Source organism: Paroedura picta, chromosome 8 (genome assembly GCF_049243985.1).
Source record: "Paroedura picta isolate Pp20150507F chromosome 8, Ppicta_v3.0, whole genome shotgun sequence".
NCBI lineage: Eukaryota > Metazoa > Chordata > Lepidosauria > Squamata > Gekkonidae > Paroedura > Paroedura picta.
The window spans coordinates 18,794,091-18,810,214 of record NC_135376.1 but is presented as its reverse complement, the minus strand read 5'-3'; the positions used below and the strand labels follow the sequence as shown (position 1 = coordinate 18,810,214).

The window sequence follows — 16,124 nt, the reverse complement described above, 5'->3', positions numbered from 1 at the left end:
AGGGAGGTTATACATATTAGAATTTCCAAGTAACAATTAATAGATTAAGACACTGGACTGGGTCCCATGCAGTGCCAGCAGAAGATGCTGGCAGACACAGATCTTTCATGTCTCTTCCTTCTCCCAGCAGTCACTTATAAGCTGGTGGGTGGGGGGAATGTAGACTGAGCTGCGCAAAACTGGTACCATAGAAATGTCAAAACACCGAGTGTTGCCTCAGCAGAGCCTCTATTGGTACAAGGTTTTTGGCACTCTTGGGAAGAAGGCATAGGATTCAACTTCTATGCTCTAAGCAATAATTTTAGACAACTTGCTCTCAAAAGGACAGGAAGTATGAAGTGCTATTTATTGACACATACCATGTTTTCTCTCAGACTTTTTCCTACATTCCATCACAAGGATCACATGTTTGCCAAGAACAGTATCTGTGAGAATAAATACTTTAATTTTTCTTTGATTGAGAGCCAGCATAGTATAATGGTTAGAGTGCTGGAGCAAGATCGAAAACTAAATCCCCACTTTGTCATAGAAGCTTGCTTTGGGCAACTCTTTGGGCAACTCTTACCCTAACCTGCCTCGCAAAGGAGTTGTTGAGAAAATGGAAGAGTGGTGAAGGATGCTGAAAGCTTGTTTGGATCTCCACTGGAAATAATGAAGTAAATAATGAATGTAAATAATACATATTTTTCTTTATAAGGTACATGAGATTTTTGTCAAGTAATCTGATAGCACCTTAAATAGGCAAATAGGTTATATTTCATCTAACTCCTTTGAAAATTCTAATAAAATTTTAGTTGAAACTAACACTTTAAAATATTGCTAATTTAAAGGTCTTGGATAAACTTATCTATTCAAAGAGTGCACAAGTCCAGTAATGGTTACAAAGGCATCAAGATTTTGGATGACTGAAGGTCAACCAAATAAGATACTGTGAAATCCGTTAATTGATCTCCTGAGCATTTTTAAATTGGCAAACAGCAGCTGCAAGGCTCCTGATTTGGCATCAAATTCTCTTGTCCCATCTGCAAGTTTTCAGCATTGTTGAGGAAAACTCACAGGCATATGCAGGCCTTCATATTTCCCTAACAGCGCAAACAAGGCCATCTGATGTAGGGAAAATAGGACAGGAGGTGTGTTAATACTCCCCTCCCCAGTCCTGATTTGATTCACAAGAGGCCACATTATTTTACCAATTTTAAGTCATGAAAGATCGATTTCCATTCTCCCATCATTTCCATTTCACCTTCCATTATTAGATCCTCTTAATATTGGGAAATCCTCTGTGCTCCAAAAGTGTTGGCTTCAAACTTGCTTCCAGGGGTGGCAGGAAAGTAGAACTTGGAGCCATAAAGCATCCAGCTTGATATACTATATAATGCTTCACTATCATCTTAATCTATGCATACAGAATTTCACATTGAAAGTATGGCTGGAAAGAGGGGAAAGAATCATGTTTCTGCTATTACCATTTGCTACAATGCTCCAAACTGTATCTCCTGCATGAAGGGCGGTCCATTTCAGGACTGCATTCTGAACTCTGTGAGGAACAAATTCCTGAACCAAAATACAGTGACATTACACAATGGAGATTTAAAATTTAGGCATGAGCGCATACATTAGTGCAATTAACCAGGAAAGGGCTCTAAAAAACTAACATAACTTTATATGACACAAAAAATCACTTTCTGAATTAAGAAAAAGTGTATAACTTGGAATGGGGGGATTTTTGGCCTGGTAAATCGACATAATTATTAAAACCCTGGTAATATCTGACCAAATAATTCAAAATCATATTTGAAAAAAACAACTTCAACAGAATAAAAATGTAAGAATGAAAAGAGAATTATTTCAGTATTTGTGGATTAGCATCCGCCGTTGTCATAAATGTATTCAAAGGTCAAATAAGATGCTGGCAAGAATGCAAGCACATTTTCTGCTGCTCCCACCCCAAGACAATAGATTAGGAGCAAACATCCTCCTGAGGAGCCAGTAGACTCATTCTTCCTACACCACACAGGCATTCTCTCACAGGCTTGGCTTGTGACATAGGCTTGTCAAGAAATTGGGCCATCATTGTAATATGCCACAGAAAAAAAAATCAGAACTCTAAATTCCTGCAAGCTGAACCAGTATTCTACACATGCCACACTGCTAAGACTTTGTTCAAATGAGGGAAGCAGCATATCAGGATGGCCTGCAGCGGATTATGTCACAAATCAGACTGTGATAAGCAATTTGTAAACCTTACTGTTTCCTCAAGGAAAGTATGATCTGGTTGCCTGACAAACATAATTTGCTAATATTCCTCATAGAAATGAAATTTCATAACAAAACGTTTATTCTAAACTTCGTTTCTCTGTTGAATGCACTCACCTTTACTTCACCTCTTTCTGTCAATGCTATTTTTTTTAAAGTATGTTTTTGAAAAAGCCAGCAAGGGATGACCACACGGATATTGCACATTTCTTCCAGTGACTGCGCACGGAGAGCAGTTTATTTCGGGGGCCGTATGATTAATCAGTTGCAACTACGTAGCATCCCTGAAGATTTAACAATGCGGCCAAGCGAAAGGCCGGCTTCCTGGGCCGACACGGCGCTCAGGCCCAGCCACCTTGCCCAATAAAAAATACGCATGCGGGGAGTGGTGGTCGGGGGGAATAAATCCACATGTCACCCGACAGGCAGCTCCCATGGCAGGCAGGCGAGAGTGAGTGAGTGAGTGAGTGGGTGGGGAGGAAGGGGCGCCTCCATCCGCTCCGGCAGCGGCGCCCCCTTTCCTTCCTTCCTTCCTTGCTTCTTCCACCCACCAAATGCCTCTCCCTCCCAACCAGGGCAGGCCGAGACCTCCCCCCCCAACACCTCCTCCTCCTCCTCCTCTTCCGAAGCGGGGATCCCCAAGGCGGCAATGGCAGCGGCCTAGGCCTCCGCTGCCCCAGCGCCGCGGGAAGAACCCGACGCCACCCCCGGGCAGCCGGCCTCGCCGACCGGCAGGGCGCCCACGCACAGCTCGGCCCAGCAGGCCAGGCCCGCCCCGCCACCACCACCGCGGGAGATTAGCAGAGACGCCACAGCGGCGGCCCTGTCCTCCTTCCTTCCCTTCCCTTCGCCGGGCCCCTCCCTGAGCCCCGAGCGGGGAGCCAGCCCGGAAGGAGCTACCTCCAGGTCGCGGCCTTTGTTCTTAAAGTTCTTCAGCCGTTGGTTGTCCAGCTTCTCGTTGTCGGCCATGGCGGGAGGCAGGCAGGGAGCGCGGCCTCTCCTCCTCCTCCTCCTCCTCCTTCCTCCTCACCCAGGCCGGACCCAGCCGGGCCCCCCTTCCCGGCGCTGCTTCCGCCTCTCGGCCTCGCCCGCTCCAGTCTCCTCAGCACGCCGCTCGGGCTCCCCGGCGAGCCGCTCTCCGTCCGCAGCCCGGCCCTGCCCGGCGCCCGACTTGGCTGCTCGCGCGGCCTCCTTTCTCGCCCGCCCGAGCCGCTCCCGCGGGCTGAGGCCTGGGCAGGGCGGCGGAATGTGCCGGTAGCGAAGGCAGCAGCAGCAGCAGCGGTGGGGGGAGGGAAGGAGGGAGGGGAGGGACGGGCACGGGACAGGGGAGGAGGCAGCAGCCTCGCTCTCAGACGGACGGGCAACAGCCACGCCCGCCGGGCCGCCTCCGTCTTTCGAGCGGCGCATCCCGATTGGCTGGCTGGGAGGACGTGGGCGGGGAGAGGCGGAAGCGCCGGGAGAGAAGGACGCGGTTGAGGAGGGAGGGAGCGAGCGCGGCCGAGCGGGGGGGAGGTGGGTTTCCGTCCCAGCCGATAGGGGGAGCTCTGCTCAGCCGTGGTGTCTTCCCCGCCCCCCCCCTTCCCTCCCTCGCGACTGTCTGTTAGTGTTGCCTCAGGCGCTTTTTGCACAAATCGTGCGGGAAAGATTTGAGGGGTGGGCATCAGCTCTTTCGGGGGAGAGAAAGGGTAGAGATGCCAGTCTTCAGGTGGGGCCTGGGGTCCCCTGGTTTTATAGCTCATCTCCAGGCGGCAGAGATCACTTCCCCTGCAAGGAAATGGGTGCTTTGGAGAGTGAACCCCATAGCGTTATACTCTGTTGTGGTCCATCCCCACCCAAATTATGCCCAAGCCTGATTCCATTTCCAAAGGCTCCAGGTATTTCCCATCCCATAGCTGGCAACCCTACGGGGACAGCCCACGTTAATACTTAAGGTGTGCATAATGAGAAATGCGCTTTGTGTAAGATTGTCAATTGATTACAGCTAATGTCCAATTACAGTGATCAGTTTTGCTGCAGGAAATGGCTGCTGTGGGGTCTCCATCATGCCCCAGTGAAGTCCCACCCCAAACCTTATCCTCCCTCTGGCGCCATCCCCCCCCAAATGACCAAGTATTTACCCTAACTATGCCCTGTCATGGGTGTTTGAGTGGGTGGGTGGGTGGGTGGGGGGTCATTTGATGTATCTGCAAACTCTCATTTCCACATTGTCCTCAGGCAGTGTATATAGAAGTGAATGTGCACCCATTGTGCATGTACAAATGAGACCATAATTTGGACACACAAACAATCTGACAATTGGTCTATCAAGGTCAGTATAATATATTCTGCCTCATTGGTGCTCTCCACCATTTCAGGATGAGGTCTTTCACATCACCTGCCTTTAGCTGAAGACACCAGGAACTGAACCTTCTGGTGCAAACGGGTTCTCTAACACTGAATCATAGCCCCTAAAATGAAACTCAAATGACACCGTGATAAATGCTGGGTTTAAATTGTATTCACTTGTTGAATGTGAGAAGTAACGAGTGTGCAAATAATACCTGTACGCTGTAAACGGATTGTATCTATGTTTACTGTAATGGGTGCAGAGCTACTGGTTAACATTTCTGCTAGTTGGACTGATGAACACAACTAAGGGCAATCTAGGTGCAAAATGGCAAGTTAGGTCAACTGGGTGTGATATAGCCAGTGCTGGCTCTGATGGGGTTGCAGATTTTGGCATCTGAAGTAGCCTCATCCCTTACCACAGTAATGGAAAAGGTAGTAAATATTTGCTAGAAGAAAGTGCATCTGTTTTATTAGAAGAAAATGCATTTGTCAAAGGCTTTCTTGTGTATACTAAAAGTATTCTTGTTCCAGGTATTAGCTGAACTGAATGCAGAAATACCAGTAGTAGCTTCATCCTGCTTTTGCTGTTTCATGTGCTATTTTCCTGGAAGTATCAAGACTACAATAACACACTGGAGGGCTAATGTTACGTGTAGTATTGTATTCTGTATCAGTTTCAGGACATTTTTTTCAGGGCACGGGACCTCATTTCTAGCTCAGAACTGGTCAGCCTAATCAGGTTTGAGCATCAGATCTCTACAGATAGAGAATTTCAAAAATAGATTGCATTCTTTTGCAATTTAAGGTCAGATGCCAAGTCTAACTCCCTTTAAAGTTTTTAATGCTAATGTTCTTCTAAGAATTACTTTTTTGTATTTAATAGAATATTGTTTAATTAGAATATATTCATACCTGCTTGTTTTGTGATTTCTGCTGGAACGAAGCCACTGGTTAACAGGGGCAATCTATGCAGCATTTTATGTCCTGTCCTAATCTGCTTCTGTGATGAACCACTGAAATACATTCAGAACAGCACCAGGGTATCACAGGACAAACATACCTAAAGAAAAAAAACCCTGAAATTAAGTGAAAGCGTATTTTCTCTACTCTCACAAACAGGACTTTATCGTTGGTTCTCAAATCCCTTCCTTTTTTTGCCAACATAGAGATGCAGGTGTCTAGAACACAACCACCAAAAAAGTGAAAACTGGTATATATAAATAGAGGTCACAACTGGTTCTTGACCTGTTGTAGAAATACACTTTTGTCCAGGTGTCATATCTCGAATGACAGACATTCAGTGCGATACATCCTAAGCTCAGTCAGCCATAAGTCTTGCCCACCTCTCCTGCTTCACTTTTTAAAGGTATCACATGTACATTTATTAATTTAGAATATCGCTGCCAGATTTTTAAAAATCTTGAAACTGAATTAAAAAAAAAACTTATAAAGGATTTGAGGAAATACTTATCTGGGGAAAGCACTGGCAAACCACCCCGTATTGAGTCTGCCATGAAAACGCTAGAGGGCGTCACCCCAAGGGTCAGACATGACTCGGTGCTTGCACAGGGGATACCTTTACCTTTTACTTATCTTAAACAAAGATGAATGCCCCCCCTCCCGTGCCATCATTCTCAAGACTAAAGATCATTAACACTGAAAGTGGGACTCTAAGAGAAGTGCCTGAGCTCAAACAGCTGATTTTAAAACAAAAACAACATTTATTATGATGGATACTTATTGAAGCCATAGTCTTGGTTCCTATATTAGGGGTGTGAAGCCAGGCACAGGGAAAAGATTTTTCCTCTTCACAGTGCTGGAGGCCATATTCTCCAAAATATTGCCCCCAGATTTGACAGATATTTGGAAGTGGGGGGAAAGGAGGCAATATGAAGTCTGCAGTGGGACATTACTGACCCTCTTCACTTTGCGTGCAGAAGTGCCTCTGCAAGCAGTAAAGGAGATTAGGATCATAGACACATAGCTATATTAAGAAATAATCCAGAATGCTTCATTTCAGAATTTTTTAAAGTACGTAGAGCTTAAGTCAGTTTGAGGACAGACTCAGAAGTATTATATCAGGAAATGGCAAAGGGAAGCTAATTACTTTTCATTTATTCTTGTGATCCCAGAACGGGATTTAGCATATTAAATGGGAAAATACTATTTTTATAATTTAATATGTAACAAAATTTTTAGGGACAATGATACCAATCACTGAACTGTCGTCTCTCAAGTTACAGCCTAATGTTGTCTAGGGAAGTGAAAGGTGAAAGTTCATGGCAGGCTGCAGTGAGCATTGTGTGTTGTTACATCCACCACCCTGTGTGAAAATTCCCAAAGTGCCCACAGGATCAAAGGTTTTGGTTTTAATCTTTAAGGCCTTAGTGCGTTCTGGGCCTTGTGTATCTGAGTATGCACCCTAGAGACAGGGCTGGTTTATCCATGTAGCACATGCTATGGGCCCCGCACTTCCAGGGGCCCTGCACAATGCCTTCCCCCATGGTTCAGGGCCTTAGCCTCTTTCTTCCCCCCTTTCCCCTCTTTAAGGCCACTCGGAGTGACACCCCTTTCTAGTGGGGGGGCCCCCTCTGACCCAGTCTGGCTGCTCCTGCTGAAATTGTACTTTATTTGTTTGTTTGTTTGTTTATTTGTTTGTTTGTTTATTGTGTATTTATTTACCGCCCTCCCCGAAGGCTCAGGGCGGTTTACATGAAACAACAAAATAGTACAGGTAACTATTTGCTAGGGCCTCACGAATCCTTATATTAGCTCTGATGCTACAGGCCCCACCAATCCTTAAATCATTCCTGCCCAGAGAGCATTATGATCTAAACACTAATCAGTTAAGGATTCCTGGTCCTAAAGAAATATGTCTGGCCTTGACGAGAGCCAGGGTTTTTCTCAGCCCCGACTCCTGCCTATTTCTTGTTTTATAGTGCATTGGTCTGTTTTTACTGTTAATCAAATGTATGTTTTTTTTCTGTTGTTCACCACCCTGAGACAATAAATCTGAGAGGGGTGGTATATAAGTAGACCGATAAATATAGACAGAAAGACAGACGGATTTACCCTTAGCTGAAGTGTCCTTGTGTATTTGCTATTTGGCCCAGTTGGGCAAATATGCATATCCTAAGATCAAGATGACGTGTACGTTTGTCCCAGTGGGGCAAATAGCAGCTCCATGGAGGGGAGGAAGGAGATTTAAACCTCCCCATGTCCAACAGTCTCAATCTGAATTCAGAACTTGCAACTGCCTTTTAAAAGGAGGTGGGGGATAGTGTTGAGGCTTATTCATGGTACTCCCAGGGACTTGCACAGCTTGGTCCTTCTAAAATTACTACTTATGCTCTGTTGTGCAGTATTTTCATCTTCTTTGGCTTGATGTCTTTTAGTAGTATTTCAGGATGTCACTGAAGGGCAGAATACAGCTTTGCCTGAAAAAATAAGCTAATAAGCATCTTGCTTTGGGCTTTTTATAAATAAAGCTAATAAGGGTTTCTTCTTCTGTGAGGGTTGTATCGCTAGTTTTGAACGTGATATAAACAATAGTAAGTTATTCCCGTGGTAACGGACTGCCGTAGCACAGATAAGATTAGTCTTCCGCTGGCAACATACATTTAGACAGAGAAAAATTGGTACTCAAGCTGTTTGTTGTGTACGTGTAATTTCCACATTAGAAAGATGAGCTGCTCAAAGACAAAAGTCCTGTAAAATAAGGGTTTCTGTAAATGTTCCTTTTGAATTGGCCCTAGTTTCAGAAGTCTCTTTTCAAGCTAGGAGCCCATAGTGTGGATTTATGAGCGTTCTTTTATCTTTCAGCAAAATAACCCATATCGTTTTGGTGATGAATTGAGCATGTTTTTCTGGAACTCCTCCAGCCTTATAATAGTACTCTACTTAATGATGAATGTGGGTGAAATGTATCCCCCAGAACTCCATAATTGTTTGCTGGTGCTCCTTGCCTTCCCACTTCTTCCACTTCTTCCTTTTCATCTTTAGATTGCAAACTCCATCTCCTGCAAACTCCAGCTCTGCATGGGACACTGTTTCTCATCATGTTCCCGCCCGCTCCCTCCACATATCCCTTTTGTACATTCCTGCCCACATCCTCTATCTCGTGTGCCAGCAATCCTGTAAATTCCACGAGTATATTTTTCTTAGGGAATCGTGTACACAAGAGAGCTCTACAGAGAAAGTACCTTTACACAATGGCAGTGATCAAAGTGACAAGTACCTTTCAGCATTATGGCTTTTCCCATATGTTATGCCTTGTCTCCCCATAGTATCTGCAGTGTGTTTTGGCATGGTCTGTTCTTTGGAACTTCATTTTTAATAATTAAGTACTCTTGAACTGTAGTTAACGGAAATCAGAAAATCGATGCATTATATATTTCATCCCACCTTTCTGAAGAGGCCACCCTATAGGTTGGTAAAATCACCAGTTCCCTCTGGGTAACCAAGTCTTCTTGCCTGAGCAGCACCCTGCCTTGTGGGACCTTGAGGTTAAATGCACAATAATAAATCAGATCTTTGTAAAAATATATGAAGGTTTATTGAAAGATTTAAAGAAGAATATCACTGTGCAGTACATTCTAGTTTAGCAACAGAGAAATAAATAAGTTAACCTCTGTCAAATACATTTAAGTACCTGATATATAGTCCAGCGGTCCCCAACCACCGGTCCGGGAACTGGAATCAGTCCGTGGATCAGTCGGTACCAGGCTGTGGCTCCTCCTCGTCCTCCTCCCTGGCTGCTGCCTCAGTGACTGCTCTGCCGCCAGCTCACCTTTGTTGCTTTCCAGTGGCCACCATGGTTGGGGCTCCCCCTTGGCATGGCAACGCGCAGCTGCTGCTGGCAGCGCCCCCCAGTGGGTGGTGAGGAGTCAGCGGCGCCGGCAGGAAAGCAAGCGGAGCAGGGGCTCAAGCGGCGGTGGTAGACTACCCCCCCACAGGCCTCAGTAAAATTGTCAACCATTGACCAGTCCCCAGTGATAAAAAGGTTGGGGACCACTGATATAGTCCACTTTGCAGCATAAAAATTCAAGCTGTAGCCTAAAGCGTTCTGTATGTTACAATCCATCATTATGTAGCATGGCACTGATAAAACTGTTCTGACCGAGCAGTGATATCAGGGCTCTCTCAGCCTCACCCACCCCACAGGGTGTCTGTTGTGGGGAGAGGAAAGGGAAGGTGACTGTAAGCTGCTTTGAGCCTCCTTCGGGTAGGGAAAAGCGGCATATAAGAACCAACTCTTCTTCTTCTTCTTCTTCTTCTTCTTCAACATATCCAAGCATACTAGCATGCAACAAGTGTAAAATCAGCATGGCTTCCCTCTGGCCTATAGCCTTATTACAGTCTTTTGCCCTCCGGCATTAGGTGGTTTCTCTGATCCAATCAGGAATCTCCCTTGATGGAACTTTCCAGAAGATGTCAGTATCCACTCCTAATTCCCCCCTCCCATCTGGAAGGGAGCACAGGGTCTCACAATTGTGGCCTTTGGTGCTGATAATCGATGAAGTCATGTCACAAATCTGCTGTGCTTCTGCACTGAGTTCACTTACACACGTGGCCTATACCAGCAAGAACTCAGGTTTCGTGAATGAGCTGGAATCCTGTCTGGTTCTAGAATGATGATAGATGGAAAGTATGCTGTTGAATAAATCTCTGGGATATGGGAGTAGGGATGCATGACGTGGAGCCTCCTGAATAGCCTAGGCTTTCACAAGCTATTCTAAGCTCAGAAGCTAAGTAGGGTCAGCCACAGTTAGAGGCACCAGCAAGGAAGACCTGGGTTGCTGGGCAGAAGACAGCAATGGCAAAAACCATCTTTCCTCTTCTTGTGCCTGGACAACTCCTTGACAGGTTGCCAAAAGTTGGTTTTGATTTGATGCCAGTTTGTCGTTCTGGCCATGGACAGTCTGGGACTGTGGATCTTCCACAGTAAACAGCAGCTTACCCCAAGCATAGTGTGGGAAGTTTAGCCCTTTCACCTCCATGTTGCTGTCCCAGTTTAAATCCCTTACATATGCAGGGTTGGCATTAGGCCAGCAGGTAAAATCATTGAGGTATATGAATGAGACAAACAGAAACTCCCTGTGGCAATATAAATTATGAAATGGCATGGGAGAGGGTGTTTTCCCCCTCTCCCTGCCACCATTGTATTTCCTCCTCCTACCACTGTAATTTTTTTTAAAAGGAAGACGCTGATTACGAAGTCTTCACGTCACATGTAGTTCTGCTCCTATTTCGCATGTTTCCGGTGCTTTAAAACAGTAGTCCCCAACCCTTTTCAGGCTGGGGACCGGCGGCAGCACGGAGGGAGATTGCCCAGCCGTGCATGCACGTATGCGTGGCCGAAACGCGCATGTGTAGCGCATGCATGCATGCATGCGTGAAAGTGCCACACACACGTGCTTTTGGCCACGCATGGCGCATGTGTGCGTGCGCAGCCTGGCTGCGCATGCGCATTGTGCATGCGCGGCCCTGCTTCCCTCTCCCCCCCCCCTCCCACAGTAAGAAGCTTGCCGGCCTGGGAAGTTTCTTACTGCGGGGGGGTGGGGGTGGGGAGAGGGAGCCACAGCCCAGTGGTTGGGGACCACCGCTTTAAAACACACAGGAGGACAGCAAGAAGCCTTGCTGGAAAACAGAAGCTTTAAATGACTATTGAGTATTTACCTGGCACATGATAATGGTAATGATGCCTTTTTAGGCATAAGTGTCAGGCATCTTTATGTACGGGTTTGCTGCCATTGCATCCAAGGTGGCTTACAGTTCTAAATAACACCTGTGACACAGAAGAAAAGGGCAACAGACAGAAAGGTACCAGGCAGCTCTATCTATCCAATCAACCATCCATCCATCCATCCATTCATCCATCCAATTTATAGTCCGCCTTCCTCCTTGGTGGGACTCAAGTCAGATTACATAAAACCCCATAAAATCCCCAGTCCTAGGCTCAGTAATCTGGGCTCATGCTATGTAAGGCTGTATGTTTTAAATCCAGCCCATGGATAGGAGCCTGAATGGACCACTGCCTGCTGCTCTTCCATCTACCCTCAGGCTGTAGAGGAGATCATGTGTTCCTGCTTGGTTAGCTGTTTCTCCAGCCATGCTTGTAAACACAGCTTGGTGTAGGGGTTAAGAGCAGCAGCCTCTAATCTAGAGAACTGGATTTCCTCTGCATGCAGCCAGCTAGGTGGCCTTGGACCAGTCACAGGTCTCTTAGCGCTGTTCTCACAGAGTAGTTCTGTTAGAGCTCTGTCAGCCCCACCTAGTTTACACCTAGTCTGTGTGGGAGAGAAAGGGAAAGGTGTTTGTAAACTACTTTGAGACTAGAGTTGTGAGCTCTGGTTTGGGAAAATACCTGGAGATTATAATGGATTATTATACAACTAGAAAATAAGCCCGCTGCAGGCAAAATGCAGCGGGCGCTAGAAGGGCACGCGATGAGGGCGTCAGGGCTGTGCGGCAGGGCTTTGGAAGTCCGGGAGGGGTTTCCTGGGGTGCGAGCGGCGGGCAAGCTGGAGGGCAGTAGGAAGTGGACGGGCTGCGGCTGGGAAGCTGGCTGGGCACTTACCGGGAAGCTGGCTGGGCACATTGTGAGTGGCTGGATGTAGCGGCGCTGGAGGTGGGAAGCTTGGGCCGCATGGTCGAGTGCGCTGCCGGCGGCGCTGGGTGGGCCGAAGCATCAGCCGGTGGGCGGGTCCGGTGGGCGAATAGTGATGGGCGGCAGCGGGGCGTCCTGCGCGTGCGCGGGCTTCGGGAGCAGCCTCATCCGGCATCATGGGAGCTGGGCGGCTGGTGCTCCGTGGTGGGTCGGATCAGTGCCGGCGGCGGTCCCGAAGCATCCCCCGCCGGCCGCCGCCATTACCTCCAAGCCTTGCAAGGCAGCGCATGCGCGGGCGTCGGGAGCAGCCTCAGCCGGCATCATGGGAGCTGGGCGGCTGGCGCTGCGTGGTGGGTCGGATCAGTGCCGGCGGCGGTCCCGAAGCATCCCCCGCCGGCCGTTGCTCGCTGCCTGGGCCGGGGGGCGATGTATTGTTAGTGGCAGCGGCGACCTGCAGCCTTGCAAGGCTTGGAGGTAATGGCGGCGGGCGGACGGCTATGACGGAGCGCAGAGGGGGGCGGATCGGGAGGCGCTTTGTGGGCGGAGAGGATCGCCCACCGAAGCCAGGCCGGAGGGTCCCCGGGGAAGCGAGCAGCGCCACGCTCAGCCAGACGACCATCCCTGTGGCCTCCGACGCAGCTCGTCTCCCCGCCTGTCTGCATCCCAGCGGCTTCCTTGATTGTGGCTCGGGGGGGTCCTCTGGACAGACAATCGTAGGGACCAATCGGCAGGCGCTGCGCGCCTGCCGATTGGTCCCTACGATTGTCTGTCCAGAGGAAGGGTCCAATTCGGACCCTTCCTCATCACGGACACATCCCGCCCTAGAACCCCTTAGCCTTTTATATAGTCCGTGGCGCCCGCGGCGCCACGGGCGGTTTAAAGATGGGTTATAATACAGTGGATTATAATACAATGGAGTCTACCCTCCAAAGCAGCCGATTTGTCCAGAGGAACTGATCTGTGTTGCCTGGAGATGAGCTGTAAAACCAGGGAATCCCCAGGTCTCACCAGGGAACTATTACCTCAACTAGGTAGTGAAAAGCAGGGTATTAAAAAAAAAAACAGAACTTCTTTTGCTTTCCTTTAAGAATTGTTCTTGGTATAAACAGCATGCATTTTTTTTGTGACATTGGAAAGTTCTGATAAATGGGTTTGAGAGTTTGGTATCTTAAGAAATAGAATGCACATGCAAGTGAAAACTTATACCTTGAATAAAACTTCCTTGCTGGACTCAAACTTTGTTCTGTTGCTTCAGACCTGAATATATGTTACCTAACCTCTTCAAGATGAATTTTAATGCAATGAAATAAGCTTAAATTTTAAAGAAAGTAAGGGTGTCTACATAACAATCCACCCCCATTCTCCCCCCCCCTCGCCCTATAACTTCAGACTTTCTGGAAATTTTCCGTCTCCTTTCAAACTTCACACAGCACATTTTGGGGTCATAATGACATTGAAATTACAAAAGGCAAAGCCTGTAGTTTGTAGAACACAGTGGTCAGAAGTGTTTAGAAAGCAATAACATTATTTTGTCAGATACAGGGGTAACAGTTTAAAATGTATATTTGAAATGCAGAAAAAAGTTTATAAATAAATGGAGGAAAGGAGAAGAGTATGATGTAAGGCAGGGGTCCCCAACCTTTTGGCACATGGGGGCCGCATTAGCGTGCCCAGTGCCTAAAGAGGGCCACATCTGAAACCAAAATGTATCAAAATTATTAACTACCGAGGGTGTAGACAAGCAGGTTGGAGGGCCGCAAAGAATGGGGTGGGGAGCCACATGTGGTCTGCAGGCCTCAGGTTGGAAACTCCTGATGTAAGGCACTTTGGTTCTGTATTGTGGGAAAAGGTGGGCCATTATGTAGGTCCAGTTCCATGAAATCCACACGATCCTTCCAATGTGTGGTTCTGATGGTATGAGTTGAGCGCTTCTTTAAGCTCAGAAGAAATTTCCCATATAAATATGTGTATCATAACTTATTTTTCTGCACAGGTATTCTGCATAGTTCTCAGTATTTTCTCCTTCCCTCTTGCTCTGTAATTGCAATGCTTTAAATGAACCACCAGATGGCTCTCTTCTGAAAGTGTACAGTCGCATACCCTGTTTTGTAGGAAAATTCATACCCTCGCTTTCCCTACTTTTATAATGCCCATAGCTTTCCTGTCAGATGAAAACGAAAGCAGGCATTTATGCCCAATTTTAGAAAAGAATGTTTGCCTTTCTCCTGCCCCAGCTTAAGAAAGGGGTAGGGCTTTATGACCATGTTCCACTTTCTATATTTTAAAGATAAATATACAATATACATCAGAATCTTAATTGCTGCTTCTTATGAAAATATTTTAGGGTTATTTTGTGTGTGTAAAGTTTTGTTATACATTTATTTTGTTTTATTTTGTTTTATTTTCACTTTATTACCCGCCACTCCCAGTTATTCACCAGCTCAAGGTGGGTTACAATATTTTAAAACCCCACAATAAGAAATCCATAACAGATTCCATTCCCTTAAAGCCCCCAGCAGCATTCAATCCAAGCTTGGTGATCCAGCAAGTTTTTCAAAGCAAGAGACATTCAGAGTAAAGGGGTGGCAGGTTACAGTGGAGGAGTGATTGGGGTGTGAGTGTCCTGCATAGTGCAGGGGGTTGGACTAGATGACCCATGAGGTCCCTTCCAACTCTTCTATGATTCTATGATGATGATGATTTGATTCAGAGTATGTAACTCGTATTTCTTGGTTTCCCATCAAAATACTACCAAAATTCAATATTGTTGAGCTTCTGAGAGCTGAGGTTAGCCTGGCCTATCTAGGGCAGGGCATATATTTATTAGCATCCTAGCATTAATTCTGTAGCTAAAATCAAATAACAGCAGAATGAAAAGAGCAATAGAGAAGATGTGATAAAGATAACACAAAGTAGTCAGTAAAAACATTGAAAGCATTAAGACAAGTGCACAGAATTTATAAAACTATCAGCCAAATGTCTGGGTATACAAAATAATTATCCAGTGCCTGAATGAGAATAGGATCAAGGCAGTCAGAAAAGTGGCCACTTAAGGAAATACTTAGCTACATATTACATTATATTTTGCCAACAGTGGCTAGAGATCTGCTGATGTTACAATTGATCTCTAGCTCAGTGGTCCCCAACCTTTTTATCACCGGGGACCGATCAACGCTTGACAATTTTACTGAGGTTCAGGGAGGAGGTAGTCTTTTGCCGAGGGAGGTCACCACTGCTGCATGAGCCCCTGCTCCACTTGCTTTCCCACCAGTGCCACTGACTTCCTGCTGCCCACTGGGGGGCGCTGCCAGCAGCAGCTGCGCAATGCCACGCCGAGGGGGAGTCCCAGCCATGGTGGCCGCTGAAGAGCACCAAAGGTGAGTCAGCAGCAGAGTGGCAGGGCAGCCCCCAAGGCAGCAGCCAGGGAGGAAGACGGGGAGGAGCTGTGGCCTGGTACCGACTGATGTACGGACCGGTACTGGTCCCCAGACTGGAGGTTGGGGACCACTGCTCTAGCTGGTGGGGATCAATTCAACTGGAGAAAATGACTGCTCTGGAAGACCCTCCCCTCCCCAAATCCAGCCCTCCTCAGGCTCCACCCCTAAAATCTCCAGGCCTTTCCAAACCCTAAGCGGACAACCCCAAGTAGGACTAGTGAGTTTTAAAGGATTTCTGCACCCTTTAAAAATATCAAGATACTTTTACCTTTTGTTGTCATTATATTCTGGCGCCTCCATATGACGTCGCCAATATGCAGCGTCTGGGCAGTAAATGGCCGGCTACATCCTCCATTTTAAAGTGCTAGTTGGTGAATCCCCAAAAATGGATTCACCAACCTATGTAGTGCTAGTTAATGGACAGCAACCAGCAGGCAACCAGTGGAGGGAAGTTGTGGAGGCTCAAATGCATAAAAAGCACCTGCCTCATCCCA

The 16,124-nt window shown here is 47.0% G+C and overlaps 1 protein-coding gene across 2 annotated transcripts in view; it reads right to left on the bottom strand.

The window, feature by feature from the left end:
• The window catches only part of KPNA4 (karyopherin subunit alpha 4), a 32,874-nt gene extending 29,282 nt beyond the window's left edge, over nt 1-3,592 (bottom strand). Inside the window, exon 1 of one of the 2 annotated variants that reach the window (XM_077348535.1) lies at nt 3,157-3,592. In XM_077348535.1, the coding sequence (XP_077204650.1) occupies nt 3,157-3,225 (69 nt within the window). In that variant the 5' untranslated portion in view covers nt 3,226-3,592. Of the gene's footprint in view, nt 1-2,373; nt 2,669-3,156 lie in introns of those variants that run through there. The other variant, XM_077348534.1, reaches the window with a different exon arrangement.
• Between the last annotated feature and the right edge of the window lie 12,532 nt (nt 3,593-16,124).